Raw genomic sequence first — 18781 nt, 5'->3', positions numbered from 1 at the left:
TAATCCAGCCTTCAGCTTTGCCCATACACATGAATGACTACAATGCAAGTGGGCAAGGCAAGTGTGTTCGTATAGCACCTTTCAACAACAAGGCTAGACAAAGAGCTTTATAGAAAGCATAAAAAGAAGTAGACAGAAGCTGAAAAGCTTATGTGTGGTACAAATAGCTGTCGCTGAAAAGTCTTCCTCTGTGATAACTATGTGAAGTAATGATGAATAAAGATTAACATGAAGCCACATGCAAAGTCACGTGCCTTCAAACCCATCCTACTCGGCTGGCTTTTCTCTAACATTTGTAGTAGGGCTGCATCTAACAACTATTTTTGTGCCATGATGAAACCGTTGCATGTTGTTTTTTTTTTAGATTAATTGATCTTTTACTCTTTAAAATGTCAGAAAATATTACTTACTTCCCACAGCCCAGGTGATGTCTTTAAATTGCTTGTTTTTTTTGTTTTTTTTTTGACCAACAAAGGTATTTCACGATTTGCAGTGATAATAAACCAGGCAACCAGGAAAGTGGAATTGGTGTTTTTAGTTATATAAACGACTTAAAATAAAAAAAAATGAATGTTGATGAATATCTGGTCAATCGACTGAATGTTCAGCTAATCATTGAAGGTAAAGCCGGTCATTCATTAATCATAGGGTTGACAGTTTGATCCCTGGTTCCTCCTGGCCACATGTGGGAGTGTCCTGGAGCAAGATTAGATTAGATTGTTGATGATTTGACGCAAGTCTGTATTTTTTGTTTCTTTAAAGCTGGTTTAAAAGTAAAAGAAAGTAAAGGAAATCTCACTGACAGTTAGTGGATCGTACCAGACGATGAATCCTATGTGTGAACTCATTTTCACATACAAATGGTTATTTTAACGATACAATGAAACAATGTTGCTATAATTATGATTTTAAATGAGAAGTTAGTGGTTGTTGAGTAATCAATATGATCTGTTAACGTAATTGTCACAGTTTAATTACCTATATGTATACACGATGAAATATAAAACAGAATAAATGTCTGTTAAAAGACGAAGGGAAAGGGAAACGTGGCATTTAATATGAAATTAAAACTGGAATTTGTCATTTGAACACTCAAACTTACATTTAATGACTAACTGCAGAACTTGCTTTGCTAAAAATCTATATGCTTTTAAAGTTACTTTTTAAGATGTTTTAGAACTGTTTCATTTTCATAACAGGCTCATGATTATCACTTAGGTCTTTAGAATATCCATCAGGGAGAGCCACAGCAGTCATCACTCGTGGTCTAAGTGCATTCATTGGTAATATCTGATATTTAACAGTGATTAAAGTATGGAAACAGTGGAAACATTTTTGGACACAATGCAGACCACAATAACTCCAGTAAAATGCGGGAACACATAAAATGAGAAATCTATTTCCTCCTGAAGAGCCATATTAGGTGGATGAGAATTAACCTGGTTGTTTCAGCCTGATAACGGTATGTAAGCTTGAATTAGTTAAACCACAACCGAAGAACAGGCCCTAGGACGCTGAATCCCTAAATTGCTCCCGATGGTTGGGTCGGGGTTAAATTGTAAAGAGCCTTGGATAAAAGCACTATAGCAACATTTACTGTTAACCAAAGAATGTATGTTAATCAAAAAAACAACTGGTTGGTCAAAGAGACGAAACTAAACTGGAGCTTCATGTTTTTATTCCATTTGACATTTGGGATTTTGACAAATCCACCTTCAGCCTTCTTTGTATGAAGTGTTTTCCAGATTGCCCCTCATGTCTCCCTCCTTGCGGTGGGTATGAATGATAAAAGCTCCACCAGGAGCCATCCAGTCGTTCCAGCTGTGATTTGCGCTATTGATCACCAATGCCCTCTCCTCCCTCTGCATGTTATCACTGTGGAATTAGAAAACACAAACAGACCTCATTCCAGGCGACGTTGCGTCTCGCTGGCATTGCCATGGTTACACAACGGTGGAATACGTCGGCCAGCTGCACACATGTGGAATCACACGTTCTGTGCTGAACAAATGTGCCACAGGCTAGGACGAGGGGTGGGCGATGGGGAGGGTTTGTCGTGCGAAATGGGAGATATTGGCAGCGGTAGCAACAGTTAATGCGATGCGGTGGCCTTACTCAACATTAAACACTTTAAGCTTCCTCATACAAGACACCATCTTACCTCAGGGCAAGTGGATCATTATGTGTCTGCACATAGGCAGATATGGTATTAATAGCTGTGTTCCATTTGATGTCAAGGACTTACATTATCTCGCCAACAGCTGTGGGGCCTGCTGTTTGATGTATGGACACACGGCTCATAGTGCAGATAGTGGGAGATGAGAAAATTGTTGGAGTGATTGTGTAGATTTTAGGGCCTAAAGCATTCCTTATCACTGGGGGAGGCTGGAGTTCAATGCTTTCAATGAGTAAGCTTCGCAGTGCACTTTGAAGGAAATACTTGTAACTTCTAAGAACGATGAAATGAAGACACCAGGCTTGGCTTTTTAGGAAACTAGACAGCAGACTTTAGATAAGTCTCATAAAACCTGAAGATTCGAGGGAAACAAAGGGTTTGCTTATGATTATTTCCTCATATTATACGAGAGAGAAAAAAAAAACAGTCAATTATTTCTTTCCTCACCTCCACTCATATCACTTCCACCTGTTCTCTTGCTCACTCTTACACACACACACACACATACACACACAAACTCCTACATCTCGCCTCCTTCACCTCCAGCTGTCTATTTTCATATCTTCACATCCTGTTTCACACACTGCCATAATTCTATTCTCATTGCGCTCAAATCTGCTGCGATTCTGCATATTTAAGTGTGTGTGTGTGTGTGTGTGTGTCTGTGCGTGCGCTCTCTCGATGTGTTGGTGACACTGGTTTTGCCAGGTTGACTCTCTTCTTAATTATCCAACAGTATGAATGCCACCTCTCTGGAAAATGTTCAGCTCTCATTAACATCGGTGTTATCACACTAATTGTGCCACGGTGGGGAAATCACTTTTTTTTTTTTTTTTTGCAGCCTGAGTGAGAGGTGGAGCAGGAGGTTTGTCTGATACGGCGGGGAGGTCGGAAGTATTACTGTACATGTCGAGGCTTCAGGCTTTGTTGCTTGGGTTTCATTCTGAAGGTGCAAAGCTGACTGTAAAATATTTGGATTCAGCACCCAAATTGTAAGTCATTAGATTCATTGCATTTAACCGTGAACTCTGCTGTAAATGATAAGAAACGACTGCACCACTTAATGTGATCTCATAAGCTCTGCATGGTGAGATGTTAAAAAGCAATCGCGTGCTCTCTCTCTGTGGCGGTCGGCAACTCAGGTTAGCTCGTGATTAATCTGAACCAACAGAAGGTTGTCAAACGGGACTGTTTTTTCATTGCCAATTGCTGTCTGCACAGACACACACCGACCCTGGTGCTCAGCACACACACACTTTATGATTACATCAGGCCAAACTAGCTCGTTTATCATCTTACATCACATTACCTTGTGGCCCATAGTTGTAAAGAGCAGATGGCAGCACCGGCGCGAGCCTGTGTGTATGTGTGTGTGTGTGTGTGTTGTGTGTACTCGGCGCGCGCACGTGTCTGTGTATGTAGGTGCCCGCACTCGGTCTCCGGAGGTGTAACCCGGCTCCGCGTGCCAAGCTGTGCCAAGTGCTCACAGCTGGCAGCGACCAAGCAGTTGGTCTCTCCGGACAAGTTGCCCCCTGCGCCAGGACAAACAGGAAATGAGCCCTGGGGCCTGGCAGGAAACTGGATCCGTGGCCAATGGGAAGAGAGGTGAAGAAGGCGTGCGGGTGGGGGGTGGGGGGGCAGGGTAGCAGTAGCAACAGAAGAGATGTCAAATGGCTGTACAGAAGTGAAGGGAACAAAGGAGGAGGAAGAGAGGAAAAGCATTGATGTACCAACAGAGAGATGATGAGGGTATCAGAGGACAGTTGAGGTATAAAAAGAGATGGCACGCTGATGGGAGAGAGGAGACATGAAGTGTCAGAACTGAAACTGTGTCAAGAAAATAATGGTTGACCTCAAATTTTTGTTGTTGGAGAAAGTTTTGATTCCTAAATTAAACATTTCCCTCCTTATCTTCTCAAATAGAGAACAAACATCAAAGAAATTCGGTGATGATTCCTGCTTTCAAGCAAACAATTACGGCTCTGTAATCTGTTTCGCTGTTTTTGTGTGTGTGTGTGTGTGTGTGTGTGTGTGTGTGTGTGTGTGTGTGTGTGTGTGTGTGTGTGTGTGTGTGTGTGTGTGTATGTCTCTGTGTGCATGCATGTGGTGCTCCTTTGGCTGTGCCTCCAAGTCTGTGGTCTGTGTGTGCTGTGCTGCTCTGCCAATGTGATCACAACATGCCGGTCTTCAGAGGCCTGTCTGAGCAGACGTGTGGAAGTTTGTGAGTGTCTTAGGAGACTCGACGTATCAAACAAGGTCCTCCACCAAGGTTAGTTTGTGTCTGACCTGCTGTCTCAACAGCCTGAGAATATTATTTGGCGAAGGATTATTTTGGAGCAACATCTCAGACAGAACTAAAGCAACTGAGACTCTCTTTCTCTGATGCAAGGCTCACTGAAGCTTGAACTTCCCCGAATTCCCCAGGTTCTTATTTGTGAAGCATTTCTACTGAGACACGGATCATGTCCCAGACATGTATTGTCAGCTGGTCCTTAGTGTGGAGGCAGAGCTCCAAAAGTAATTACCAAGAGAATATCGTGAAGGAATTCCTACTGAGGCATTGATCCTATGAAGGTAATTAGCAATGTCTTCTTCTGAGAGCAGGTCAACTGAGACACAAAGTCTGAATGTTCAGGGTGGCCGGCCTTATGGCCTTTTCTTTTTGTTTTTTTATGTCACTAGAACAATACTAGTTTGAAGGTGGATCAGGTGGGTCATGAAAACTGAATTCAGCTAGGTTCAGCGTGTGAAATCATCAGCCATTCACCACACAGCTTTGATTCTTCTATCCTTTTAAAGAGTGAACAGGTAGAGCTGTCCGGACTACCTGACCATGAAAATGAGCTTTGACCGTTTTTAAACATTCATCCGTGTGCACTCGGTCAGTGGTGTTTGCGTCAGTGCCACTAGCGGTCGCAGGGGGCACTGTTGCCTTGTGATCTAGCCACGCCGAGTCCAGTCACTCCCACCGCATGGCCTCTCCTCCTCTCAGCCCCCCACCCTCCCTCTCGTGTGTCCTTGTTATTGTGATGAGCTATGCCCAATTCCAGTACGACCACTGGACTCCTGGAAGCAGCTGTCCCTTCTAATCTGCTCCAGAGTCAAGGTCTCGGTTTGGAACCGCGCCCGACAGCGAGGCTTTAGCCGCGACAAAGACTGATTTGAGACTTTGGGATACTCTGGGTCTCCCCGAACGCCAGAGCAGTGGCACTCTCATCACCTTGTTAATCAGCAATGACACCACACGAATTGCCAGTCAGCCTGTTTACAATTAATCTTTTCAACTACAAATTTAATGCCCAGAGCCACTGCATCCCAGAGAGAGAAGCCTGTATTCATGTATTGTCATTGTCTTCTGCATCACTATAGAGGAGCTATCAAATTAAATACTGGCTTAAAATTGGTCAGATGGTGGCTTCTTTTGTCTCGGCACTGTTATAACAGCTGCTCCTAGTCTACATTCAGTTGATTGTAGTTGACTTCTGCTGTGGCCTCAATTTAAGCTGAGGAGAAATATTGTGAGTATTCATCCCATCAGCTGTCTCTGACTCATAATATTTTTTTGGTGGCTGACCTCTTCCTCTCTAAATATATTTACACTTCTCATTGCAAACTGATTTTTTTTTTTTTTTTTTTTTTTTTTCATATATATCTCATTCCAAAAATTGGATTTCATTTGATTGTATTGCTGTACATTTACGCATGTACTGGCTGCTACGTGTAGCCCGCGGCTTTATTACATTTTTCTTTTCGCATCGCTTGTGTTAGTATTGTGGTTAGGATGAACTTTACTGACGTGTAATCACAATGCACTCCCTGACCACTTCCGTATCTGGTATTAAACATCTGGTAGTTATGCAAACATAATGGACGCCTTGATCAGTCAGGGTGTGATGGGATGAAAAGTCTCACTGAAATGAAGTCTCTCTTCGCTTGCTGTCCACCCTTACCTGACTTAAGGCAATATAAGACAATGATGAGATCGCATACACATACATACATACATACATACATACGCACGCACACATACACACATACACACATACAAGCGTGCAGCCTAGTTGTTAGTGGCTTTGTAGTCCTGGCCCACTGCCAGCTCCCTGTCTGTCCGTCTGTCAGACTGAGCATGCTCATTACAACCTTGACAACATTCCACTGGGGTTGCCAAGGATACCATGCGGTGCTGCCAGGTCCTGATTGTGTGTATTAGGAATGCACAAGCTCACACAAATACATACATACATACACTACACTTTTGGTAATATGGCCACACGCATGCAGATACACACTTTCCTTTTTTTCTGTTTCTCTCTGGGCCTCTCTCTCTCTCTCTCTCTCTCTCTCTCTCTCTCTCTCTCTCTCTCCCTCTCTTTTCTTTTTCTCTCTAGATCATTGTTAATCAGTCTTGTCCCATCTCCTCTCCACTGGCTGTCAGTGGCTTGTCAGAAGCCCGTCAAAGCCCCTGCAGTCCGTCACACACTGCTGCCGTTAATGACATCTGATGACACCCATCGCTGAAGTCACCCGCTGGAGATGACTGGGGGACTCGGTGTGCTCGCTGCTCGGAAATTGTTTCCTCTGTGCAGCCCGCAGTGTGTTTTGGGATGCGTCCGAACCTAATTCTGCTTTACGTATTTACAGGCTATTTATCCCCCTGCCTGCACCTCTCTCCCTCCTCTCCCCCGCTCTTCACTATCACCTTTGTAGTCATTTTATAGAGGTTTACATAAAATATAAACAGTCAAACGCAAAGACTGAAATCACAAAAACAAATGCCAACAAAAATAAAGCATAAAATTATAGGAATAAAAGACTACATTAGAAAGTATAAAACTTGGTTATGTGATTCTGTGATGGTAATAAAACTTTAGCAAGTTCAAAGACAAAAAAAGTTGCATCATTTTCTTCTGTTTCCACAAGAAAATATGTTAAGTACATTCACTGTCTGCATTATAAAAAGTACGTTATGACGTGTGCGTGGAGACAGTGTGACATTTGATCAATGTTCAAAGCAGCCATGGAAAACTCACTGTTTTTAAAAGATGATAATCATTCGCCTGCTCTATTAGTCCGCTATTTATTTTCTTCCCACACGCTCCGCCGCCACAGTCCTTCCATTACTTCATCCCTTCTTTATTCCTCTGCTCCAATTTGTCAGTGTCTTCATTCCTTTCCATACATCTCTTTCATAACCCGCCGCACCCCCTCTTCCTTAGCGCCCACACTCCCCATTGAATTTGTCCTTCCCATACACCTCTGACTTTGCTGCTCTCCTGTTCTGAATGGTGGGCTTATGACGGAGCCTCTGCTGTGCTGGTAGGCTTGAATTGCTCTCCACTCTTTCTCTCCCTCCTTTTTACCTGTAACTCCCTCTCACATTTTCTTTCACCTGTCTCCCCGTTTCTTCCCGTGTGTCTCCTGCAGTGCTCATTTCTCACCCTCTCTCTCTCTCTGTGTTCTCCTTTCTCTTCTCTAGAGGAGGAAGTAGAAAACTTTGACGTGTCCAGTCTCCAGGAAGAGGCTCTGAGGAACATCGAGGCTGACAGTTTCTGGTGCATGAGCAAACTGCTGGACGGCATCCAGGTAAGCATGTGTGTACGTGCGTGTTGAAAAGATGTAGGCTGTCTTCGAATAAACTTTGATGAAAATACCTACAGTTTTATACTTTCGTACCAACATACTGTAGATGCTCAATCTCCTGCTGACTCCCTCCTCCATGTAGTCAGTCTATCCTCTCTGTACATTTCTATTACTCACTCTCTTTAAAGGGTTTTTGTATAGATATAAGCTTATCTGATCCAGTCTCAAGAGGGTAATGGGTAATTTTTTGCTCTTTTTTTGATCTTCTCTCTGGGCGTCCTTCATCCTTCAAGTTGCACACCAAATGCAAGACTAGCCTTCACTTGCTTTTATCGGGATTTTGGTAGATGCTCATCTTTCTTCTCTCTCCTTGTTTACCTCACCTCTCCACCTTTTTATGCTTGGCAGGAACTGTGCAATTGGCTTGCAAAATAGCACAATAGCCAGAAAAAGTACAGTGTGTCTAAACTTTCATATGAGGTGGAACGGATGATAACCCAAGGGTTAGATCTCCCCACCGTAGAGATCGGTCATCAAAAAATACAGAGTTTAGAGTGGTGGGAAGCTGTGCACAGCTGCTAACTCTTGTCAGCAGCACTAACTCTTTTTAAATTGCAGGAACTCTATGATTCACTGTTTGGCTTATCAAGCGCGGGTTTGCTTAATCGAATGGTCTAAATTACTGGTCTCTTTCTAATCAAAGCTTTAGCTATTATATTTATACAAGGGCCAGTCTTACATATGTCTGATGGATAACTTAGTTCCCATTACCCTTCATTTCCTCTACCTGCGATTCAACCAAAAAGCCCCTGCCCTTTTTCATCAGCTGTAGATACATTCCAGCAGAGCTTTCCTGTTCCCTGAGCTGAACAGAGACAGAATTAGCTTGAAGTGAGTTTGTAGACCATGTTGCTTACAGTGTGAATTCAGGGTAACATGTGCAAGGTGCATGTGCTGGGTCTGTCATATCAAAGTCATCAGGACGAGCAAGGCCACACATCTAAGTGCTAAGGTGCATATATACATACCCATCATACCATAAAAGTCTCAAGAAAAAAAATGCCTCAATGCAAAATTTAACAAAATACATCTTGAGACCTTCGCGGCCAAACGTCTGTGCTTTTCCACTGTGAGGAGTTTTTAATGTACGGAAACAATGTAGGTCATTGCTCGGTTTAGTGTATGTGTGCGTGACATACCACGACAGACAATCAATTTTATGCACAGTGTTGAATGTTACAGCGTTCGGGTGGGCTGACATTGATGTCTGTCGTAAAGCCTGCAGGGCCTCTGTAACGGTGTGAGCATTATGTATGAGAGAGCTTTTCTGTGTGGTTTTAAGAAATGTGATTGTCTTGCATATTCCGAAGCAGGCCCGAGTGTCTGGAGACCAGATAATTGCACACAGACCGCAGCACCAAACTTCATTTTGTTTCATCATTTCTTTCCCAAACCCTTTTGCCCACCAGCTCTCTTAATCGACCTCGCTCTCAGCGGTCATGGTTGAGCCATCTGTCAATTCTAAACGTGCCTGCCTGGGCTGGTGGTAGATTTACTCTGAACAGTAGCACTGTTGCTTAGCATCCTCATTTTCTGCGTTGGTCCTCAAATATGCTTTACCATATCTGTGTATGCTGGATTAAAGCAATGGAGGAGACTTTGTGCCTTTGTAGATGCTATTTGTTCTGTAATAAAAAAAAAAAATGGCAAAGTTCCTTTTTCATTATAAAACATCAACAATTTTGACATTTTTGACTGACTCATCATTTTCTGGCACAGTCAGTGACCTCAGTCTAAAGTAGCACTTAAGAGAAGAGGCCGCAGCAGTTAGTCTGTAAATTATTGATTAGGAAATGTGATTATTGTTGTATGGAAATCAGGGGTAAAAGAAACGCAGTGAATCATTGTGTTGAAGTTTAAGTGAGAAAAGAGGGCAATGTTTTAATAGATGATTTCTGTTCATTTAATTTGTTTAATACATACATTAGTGTATTAAAAATATACTTAACATCTCCTTGCCCTACACTAAAGGTAATTAATAGTAAGGAGCATGTGTTGTGCATAAAAAAGCAAGCATCAATAAATAACTATCAATTAGTCGGCTATTCATTTAAGAAATTAATAGATGCTGTGCCTTGTTGCCCCTGAGAGAGCAAGACAGAGAGAAAGCCGAGCCGGAGAGAAGAATAGAGAGTGTGTCTTTGTGAACGCTTTTGTATGTGTATGGATGCTGTTTGTCCCCGTGCTTGTGTTTGTTTGTGACCTTGGCTCCAAACTAATTATGTGCAATGCACCAGGGAAGCCCATGTTTCCCCCCTAATGCTTTCTAAACAATCTGACGGAGGCTGAGTGCCTCAGCACTGTAATTAGTTGGTGATCCTTGCTCTGACCTCGTCTCAAACCCTCTCACATCCACTATACACTATTAGACTTAACCAAGGGCCTGAAGGTGGGGGTCTGGGGGTTGCAGAGAGCGAGAGTCTGTTTGAGCAGTTTCATTTGCTCCCTGCCTTTTAAGCACCTTATACGTTCAGTATTTCCTCTGAAACTGGAGCCACACTGGTTTCCACTTGTTTTGCACCACTTTGGGTAAAATATCAAATTGAATCACAATGCAGAAACAAGCTCATAGTTTTTTTTTTTTTTTTTTTTGTACATGGATGGGGGAATGTTGTGAAGAGAAACTTGCTTTCTTCCATCCCTCCATGAACCACAGCTGCAATTGTACGTAATTACCTGGTGTACAGTGGAAACACTTTTAAAAGACTTTCTCTTATCTTTCTAATACAGTAAATTGGCCATTAGCTCTGGTTTTAGCGTTTAACCACCATGCGTCTCTCCCACCTCAAACTGAACAGGCTATTTTGGCTGTCAATTCATATAAACAGCTTCTCTAATGAGCAGCTGCTTAAATTGGCAGCACCGCAGCCCCCTCCTCCAAAGGAGCAGGCTGGGATAAAAGGTAGGTTAGAGAGATCAGTTGATTGGAGGCAACTTTACTGCCTGTCTGTGTTGACAAAAATCAGAGTGACGGGTTGAAATATTTTGTACAAGACAACTTTTCTTGTTAGTCTTCACGCTTCAAAGGCACTAAAATGCTGGGAATAGTCCTTGGATGCCCACTTTAATGGCTGGGGACTGTAAGTGCAACATTTTTGTGTATGTATTATTGATGAAATTAAAGCTGTTGTCTAGGCTGACATCCAGGGCTACAAACCCACGCCAGAACATGTAACAACCCCTGCTGCTTTAGCAGACAGCGAGTGACAGTTTAAGGAGTAAATGAAGACAGCCATTCTTCTGTCCTGGCATGACCTTTAAGGCAGTGGTAAATGGACAAGCACTGGTGTGTGCATGTGTGTGTCACAGCAGCATCAACAAGATAACAGCACACAGCTCTCCACAGGCCATTTACACATCAAACAGACTGCCCACTGATGTCACATCTACTTCTGACATGATCAAAAACATGGCTGAACTACCTGTGTTCCTGGACTGGGGGTGGGGGTGGGTGGGTGTGTGTGGGTGTGTGTGTGTGTGTGGGGGAGGGGATTAGCCACTCATGTGACACATTCAAGTCCTTTTAAGCATGACTCCGCTTCTGAAGCAATGCACAAATTTGAATTTGAATGAGACCTAAACATAAAATAAACAGACAAAAAAAAAGGAAATGTCCACACATTGGTACATTTACCCATTTAAGACACAGCTCTGTTAAGTTGACCCCGATGTTACCCCGTCTCTCCGGCAGCCAATTAGTCTTGTACTGTGCTAAATTGGACATCGCCTCTGGCTAACTTGATTAATGTAACTTGTTAAAATGGCTCCATATCTGTCTTTTCAATGAATTTAAGTGGAACTGTCATGTCTGCCCAACATTGTGTTGATTTACACATTTCCTACTAATTCTCAAACCATATTGACATCTGCGTTAAAAACAAAGGCTCAGTAATTAAATCTTTTTTTTTTTTTTTTTTTACACATTTCACAGCAAAGACAACTGAAATTTCCCCCAGCAGGTGGACTCAGTATGTAGCACCTATGTGCTGGTCCGTGTGCAGCCATCGAGCCTGTGTCTTACCTGTCATGCCCAGAGAGGGCAATGAAGTCAAAAAGTTTAAAAAGTCCATTATTCTGCCAGCACACTCCCAGGGGCTCTCAGTTTTAAAGCCAGCAGATGAAAACCTGCCTTTTATGCTAATTCTGCAGATATGCCTTTTGCAGCAGGGGCTCTTCAATGTATTTTTCCAGTGCAGGACCTAACTTTGAGAAATTTAATTTCGCCCAGGGATCTGAACTTATTATACTTCAACGGTTAGTCTTGACAAGTAAGGGGTCCAACATAAAAATGTTTCGGACCTTTTTTTTAGATTCCAATGCCATGGTTTGATGTATTAGCCTGTGACATGATGCACACTTGTGAGGAAATGTTCACTTTTATCCAAGAGGCACATAACTGTAGCTTGTACTTCAGAATTTTAGAGCTGCCCTTATTTATAGCCAGAGAGGGGAGAACATGAAAGATACTTACATTTATTCAGTTCATAACAACTTCTTGGCTGGAGAGTTTTAACGGATGAGCTGGCAAGAATAATCTTTGGCAGGTTTTCAGTTCTATTTTATGTCATGAATCAGGTGCTGTATGTCAGGCGCTCCTAAAGTAAAGCTGAGATGCCCCAGAGACTGAAAAGATCATTTCTTTGGACACAAGTTAACTTTATCACAAACTTGTATCACATGAACCTCTGCAGTTAAGTCATCAACAAAATAAATAAACACAATTTAAATAATGTACAACATACAAAGATTAAATGGTCAGCAGCTCCCTCTCTTGTCGCTCCATGTCTGCACTGCCTCCAGCCCCTCCCTCAGAGCACGAGCCAATCGGAGTGTGTCTGCTTATTGTCAAGGCAACCATCTGTTTCCACGGTGCCTGCAAGAGATGGGGTCTCCCTTGAGTGGGAACAGGGGTCCGAGAACCGACGTCTAGCAGACGGTTGCCAGACCGAACCAGACGCCATGTCCTGTTCTGGTTTCCCCAAGGGTTCCCTACCGTCACCTTGGGCTGTCACTCAATCCACCACCTACACACACACACACACACACACACACTCACACATTCACACATACACACAGAGGAGGAATGATCTGCCAGCTGGAACGTCTGTGTACGAGATGCATGTTTGTATATGTGTTTGTGTTGTCTGTTTTGCGAGTCTTAATTGGTGTTCCTGTAAATGCATTCGCTGTTCAAGAACAACTTAGACCTTAACATGTCCATCCCTCTGTATGTCAGCCATACATATGCTTCCCTTTATTGTTTTCCCTTTCTTCTATAGTGTAAGTGGCATCATGTTAGCTGAGGTAGCTTCCATGCAGGTGAATGGAGACGGAAGCAGGGACAGCTGCTCAGTTTAAAGGCTACGGCTGGAAGAGCAGGCACAGGAAGGATGAATGGAGACGTCTATGAAATAAGAGTGGCATAAAGAAAGGAGTGTGCTCTGTTATGCTGGAAGAAAAGAAAAGTTAGCAGAGCGACAAGTGGTGTTGATCCTGTTAGGGTCATGTAAGGTGCGGCAAGTGTCTTTATATAGCACAATGCATACTCAGAGGCGGTGTCAAAGTACTTGTTAACTAACTGCACGTACTTCCTCGTGATATAACAAAAAAGGCTTTTTCTTTTTCTCGTCTAAATCATCAGTATTGGGTTACTCTTGGGTAAATAGGCCACTTCATAAGGAAAATACTAATAATATTTTTTTTTTTTTTAAAAAGCCAATTTGAATGTGTGGAAGATTTAATTGTCCAAGAGATGTGGACTTGAGTAAGAGTAGCCAGGTTACAGTCTGCTTTCAGCAGTGACCTGATTTCTACAAACATCACTTTCATGAGAAACACAGTTTCTGTAATTGGGCTAATGAATTGGAGAAACCTGGTTCTTCAGCCAGAGAAAGCTGTTTTTTTTTCAGCCCTACATATGGACAACTGGGTTTCTAATTGTTGTGTTTTTTTTTAATTTTTTTACATCTGTCCCTACCCTCTTTCTCTGTTGCTTTCTCTCTGCCTTTTGTCCTCCAGTATCTGCCAGATGTAGGAAAAACGCATACATACTGTGAATTCAGAGAGAGGGAAAGAAGGGAAATGTGCAGTGTTTATATGAGCATCATGTGCCCATCATCCCTTAATCCAACTGTGAACTATCAGAACTGAACGCTTTACTGATGTATAAACATCAAACGATAAATGTTGTCTCAACAATAGCAGCTGTACAACAAGTCTAAAATTGGCAGTTGATAAAAAAATGGAAATGTGAGAAGGCATCCAGTGCCAGCTTTTGGTCCATGAGCATTTAGAGGCATGACGGCAGGGATGGAAATGTTGCTCTGCCAGTTAGTTGGTACAGACAGTCGTTCTCAGATAATGAATCCTGTTGACTTTAGTCATCCTCCAACTTTCCCTCTAGCACCATGCTGAGGTTGACAGGTTTGGTTCTTAGTGAAAAGCCTCAACAATTATTAGATGGATTTCCTTGAATTTTGGCACAGACTATAATTTCTTTGTTGTTTCGCCTCAAGTTTCCTCTAGCACCATCATCTGGTCAAACTTTCAGTTTTTCCAAACCTTTAGTGACCAAATACTTGCTCTGCTAGCACGCTAACCTAAGATACTTGAAACATTAGCAATTTAGCTCAAAACACTGCAGTGCCCATAAGCATGGCCTCACAGCATGGCTACAGACTCTTCGACTTGCTGACACTTCCGGTCGGTAGCAAAAAAAACGGAATTTAGGTTACCCAGCCCCCCGCACGTCCCTGCCCTACCTTTTAGACCTTTACCATCAGCTGTGCTGTGAACTGCCAACCTTTAAGTCCACATTAAAGTTTACTGCCCTCGAGCTACAGGCCATTGATGTTCACACAAACACAAAGCAGGAGAACGAAATCTGCTCCAATCCTCCCTTAGCTCCGAACGACTGTAATTGTCTGCACCTTTTGTCTTCACCTTATCACAACCTGTCATCTCGCTCATATAATCACTTTCTACTTCTCTCTCATACGCACGCCCCATGCCTGAGACTGACAGATCATTGCACTGTCCTTCAGTCTTGTCTACAGCACTGTGTGTCCATTATTGTCTACCCTTTATCTTGACCTGTCATCTCTCTCTCTCTCTCTCTCTCTCTCTCTCTCTCTCTCTCTCCTCTGTCCTTATGCCTTTCTCTCTCTCTCTCTCTCTTTCACACGTACCACATAACCTCGCGGCATTGTTATGTTGGTTCTGTCCAACTCGGTGATAGACATCCAGTGCCTCAATAGGAGGCAATCTTAGTCCAACGTGGAGCCATTGTTGTCTCTAATAGAACGGACTGAGAGGTGAAGAGGAGCTATCGATTCAGCTGACGGAGAGAGGAGAGGGGAGAGGAGAGGGAGAACAAAGGAGGAGAGAACGAGAGGCTGTTGACACCTGGCTTAGAAAGAGAAACAAGGACTTTATGTTGGTGCACGGCGTGTCCCTTCATTCATGGGGCTTGAAGCGGGGCAGTTCCACTTAGTTGCTGGGTCAGATGTGGTGGATGGACAGATGGCGGGCGAAGAGGAGAACGTATGAATTATGAAGGAGTGAGAGTTGATTTCCTCCTGTTGCCTCAGCTGATCAAAGATCTGACATATTGGATTTGACAAAGAGGGGAAGTCAGTGGAAGAGGAACAGTCAGAAAATAGAAAATGGGACAAAAAAAACAAAAACAAGGAATAAAGGAAGGAAGAGAGAGAGGGGAGGGGAGAAAGGGAGAGGGATTGGGAAGAAGAGGAGGAGAGAAGGTGAAGGAATTTCAGGAGAGGCAGTTGAGACAATGGGAAATGTGAATGCAGAAAAAAAAAGAATGAAAATAAAGCAAAAAAAAAATGGTATTAGTGTCTCACCTCCATCGCAGAAAAACAACTAAACAACAATCAGTCACAAAATAAAATGCACTACAGCATGGAACAAAATGAAACACCAGGGAACACAACAAAGCAGAGGAGACATAATAGCATGTTCAAAACACTTAGTCAAGTCTAGTCTCATTAGCACCACCAGACAGATGAAACTAGACAGTGAAATGGAGAACAGAAGGTGGGAGAGGAGAAGAGGTAGAGATTGATAAAGGGAGAAATGAGAGATATGTTTGAGCAGTTGGATGAAAAAGGAAGAAAGCAAGATTTATAAGAGAAAAGAGGGAAATAAATGAATATGGAAGCAAGAGAAAAGGAGGGAGAATGCAATGGGGAATGCAGTAAAATAGAAGAGAGGAAAAGGACAGAAATGAGCGAGAAGAGAAAGTAAGCACCTGAAAAACACAGACAGAGCAGCTCTGAAAGCCTCTTGACCCTTAAATGCAGAACTATCTTTTTTTTTCTTTCTTTTCTTTTTATATCTTGTTACATCTCGATTGCGTAACTAGAGCAGAAAGAATAACCTTTTTTTTCTCCCCTCATTTCAATGAAAGCAGAATTCAGTCTTTCTTATAGAAGCTGAAGATACAGAAGAACATGCAACAGGATGAACCAGGGTGTCGAAAGAAGTAATCTTCAGCAAGACTTCTCATGCTGATCTCATGTATCTTACAGTCGTGTGGAGAGAACTCGTTCTCGGTCTTAACCTGTGACCTATAATCTATAAGTATTTTAAAGTTGTAGCTGGTGTAAATTCTTCACATACTGCTGGCTGTTCAATATTCAAGAGTTTGTTAAAGGTAGAGATTCTGATCAGGGGTAGAGCCGTGGATCAATGTTTTTACAATTCCCCTTTTTTATTTTTACCGGTATTGTGCAACATGTAATATAGGGACTGTATATAGGACATAAAGACGGCACGATCTCATTTGAATGCAAATTGCTTGCCTGGCACAAAAGCCAATAAAATTTCAGGTTTGCTTCTGTGTTGATTTTGCCAGAAGTAAAAAAAAAAAAAAAAAAAAAGAAAAGAAAAGAAAAACCAAGATACAATCTATAATTTCCTATGTGGAGAATTTTTCACCAAAAAGATGAAAAAGAGAGGCTGAAAATGTAAAAGAAAAAAGAAAAAAAACAGAAAGGAAAGTTGAGTCAGCAATGCAATAAAAATGATCAGTCATAGATTTTACAACAAGTTTTTTGTACAAGCAATCAGTTTAGAAATTGGAACACGGAGATTGTGACAGACATGTAGATGGACAAAGTGGCACCGATGAACAAAAACATGAAGACATCAATACAGTTTTGGAAAAAGGAACGTGGGAGACAAAGATATATATAAAAAAAAGCAGAGGCAAAATAAAGAATTTGAGAATAAAAAAGAAAAGAGATGAAAATAAAGTGATTGAAAAGCAAGAAAGAGAAAGTGAGCGCATGACATTTGGTATAAAGAGACTTCGAACAAAAAAGCAGAAAGAGGAAGAAGCTGGTGAGTGAGAAGCAGAAAGAGAGAAGGAAGGGCAGTTGATTAAAGCCAGCAGCTTCAATAATGCAAATGTAATTACTTGTACTGGCCCTCACACTTGCTTAGCACCTAACCGTATTAACACTGGGGTGGTAGAAAAAGAGAGAGAGAGAGAGAGAAAGAGAACCAGGGAGGGTTGAGAAGCTCTGCGCAGAAAATGGAGACAATATACAAATGAAAATTAGCAACAAAAAAAAAAAAAAACAATGAAGTGAAATTCAAGGATGACTCAGACAATGACAACAAATGTAGCACAGAGGAAATATGAAAAAATGTTAGGGAGGGATCATAGAAGGATGATGGAGGGAACACGATATAATCCCCCGCGCGTCTTAAATAGGGAAGGAATGGAAGTGGCAAACTTGGATGAATGGGAAGAAGAGGTTTAGTTATATTTAGGGACAATGGAGGCATAGAAGGATGGAAAGATGCTGTACATGGAGGAAATAAAAATAAATAAAAAAAAAGGCAGGAGGGAATGCGGCCTCTCCACTGCCAGCCCCTGATGGACTCAGGAGGACACATGCGCCTTGGTTCTGCTGAGCCTGAAGGACAACTGGAGCTGTTTATTGCTAAATGACTTCTCTCTCTCTCTCTCTCCCTCTCCCTCTCCTTCTTTCTCCTCTCTTTCTCCTTCTCATTTTCTCTCTCTCCTCCTCTCTCACTCTCCCCATCTGTTGGATAGTTTGCCACATCAGCTGTTCTCCAGCCACACTGAAATGACCCCTCAAGGAAATGTAATCCTTGTTGTGTATTTTTTGTGTGTGTCTATGCGTGCGTTTGTGTGTGTGGGTGTGTGTGTGTGTGTGTGTGAGTACATGCACACACAAAATGCTTATGTGCTATTCCCACACGTATTGTATTCTGCAACTTCAACCGAACCACACTGCCCACTCCTGTGATCATATTCACTTATTGCGTTCAAGATACGGAGTCATATCACATACAGGCCTGGTGTCCATCTCCCTACATTTGGCTTTACATGTAGCTCCACAAACACAGCTCCTGCCATCTAATGTTCGAGCTCTGTTAACCTGCTGGCGTTATTCAGACTACATGAGCTACAGAAACTACTTGAAAGGGACACTAATGAAAAGCTCTCAGGAATATTCTCTTCTTTGTAACTATGAGGACAGGACCCATTCACAACTCACCTGTTATGTTCTGACAGGCGCATTCACAGTCAGCCCGCTCCCTACTTTGTCTTCAAGGCCAGCGACGCGCATGTTTTGTCATGCCAGCGCTAGCTGGATGGCCTATTTTCTGTATTTACTGTTTTTAAGGATGGCTCTGGCTTTGTGTGAGGTGTGAAATGAGGCCTGGCAAACACTTCAAAATCTGTAATTGCCATTGCACTTTTCTCAAAATGAATCCTCAAAGTGAAAATGTGGAATTTCAAACCCTCTCGAGCGTGTGCTGTGATACACTGACTCTTAGGCCAAATGGCTGCAAAACGTCAACGTGAAACAGATCGTGTTCTGTTTTCTCAACAAGGGATCAATTTCACAGCTTGTCTACGAAATGACAAAGAGATTTGACAACTATTCCTTTAATAAAATATCTGCT

At 42.4% G+C, this 18781-nt stretch overlaps 1 protein-coding gene across 3 annotated transcripts in view; it reads left to right on the top strand.

Moving 5' to 3' along the window:
- tbc1d22a (TBC1 domain family member 22A) overlaps positions 1-18781 on the top strand; it is a 126300-nt gene that overhangs the window by 62687 nt on the left and 44832 nt on the right. For all 3 annotated transcript variants that reach the window (XM_022749270.1, XM_022749268.1, XM_022749269.1), the window contains exon 10: positions 7653-7759. In XM_022749270.1, the coding sequence (XP_022604991.1) occupies positions 7653-7759 (107 nt within the window). The remainder of the gene's footprint in view (positions 1-7652; positions 7760-18781) is intronic.

The sequence above is a fragment of the Seriola dumerili genome, unplaced genomic scaffold (assembly GCF_002260705.1).
Source record: "Seriola dumerili isolate Sdu_G_001 unplaced genomic scaffold, Sdu_1.0 BDQW01000138.1, whole genome shotgun sequence".
In the NCBI taxonomy this organism is placed as follows: domain Eukaryota; kingdom Metazoa; phylum Chordata; class Actinopteri; order Carangiformes; family Carangidae; genus Seriola; species Seriola dumerili.
This window is presented reverse-complemented; position numbering and strand designations above follow the sequence as displayed.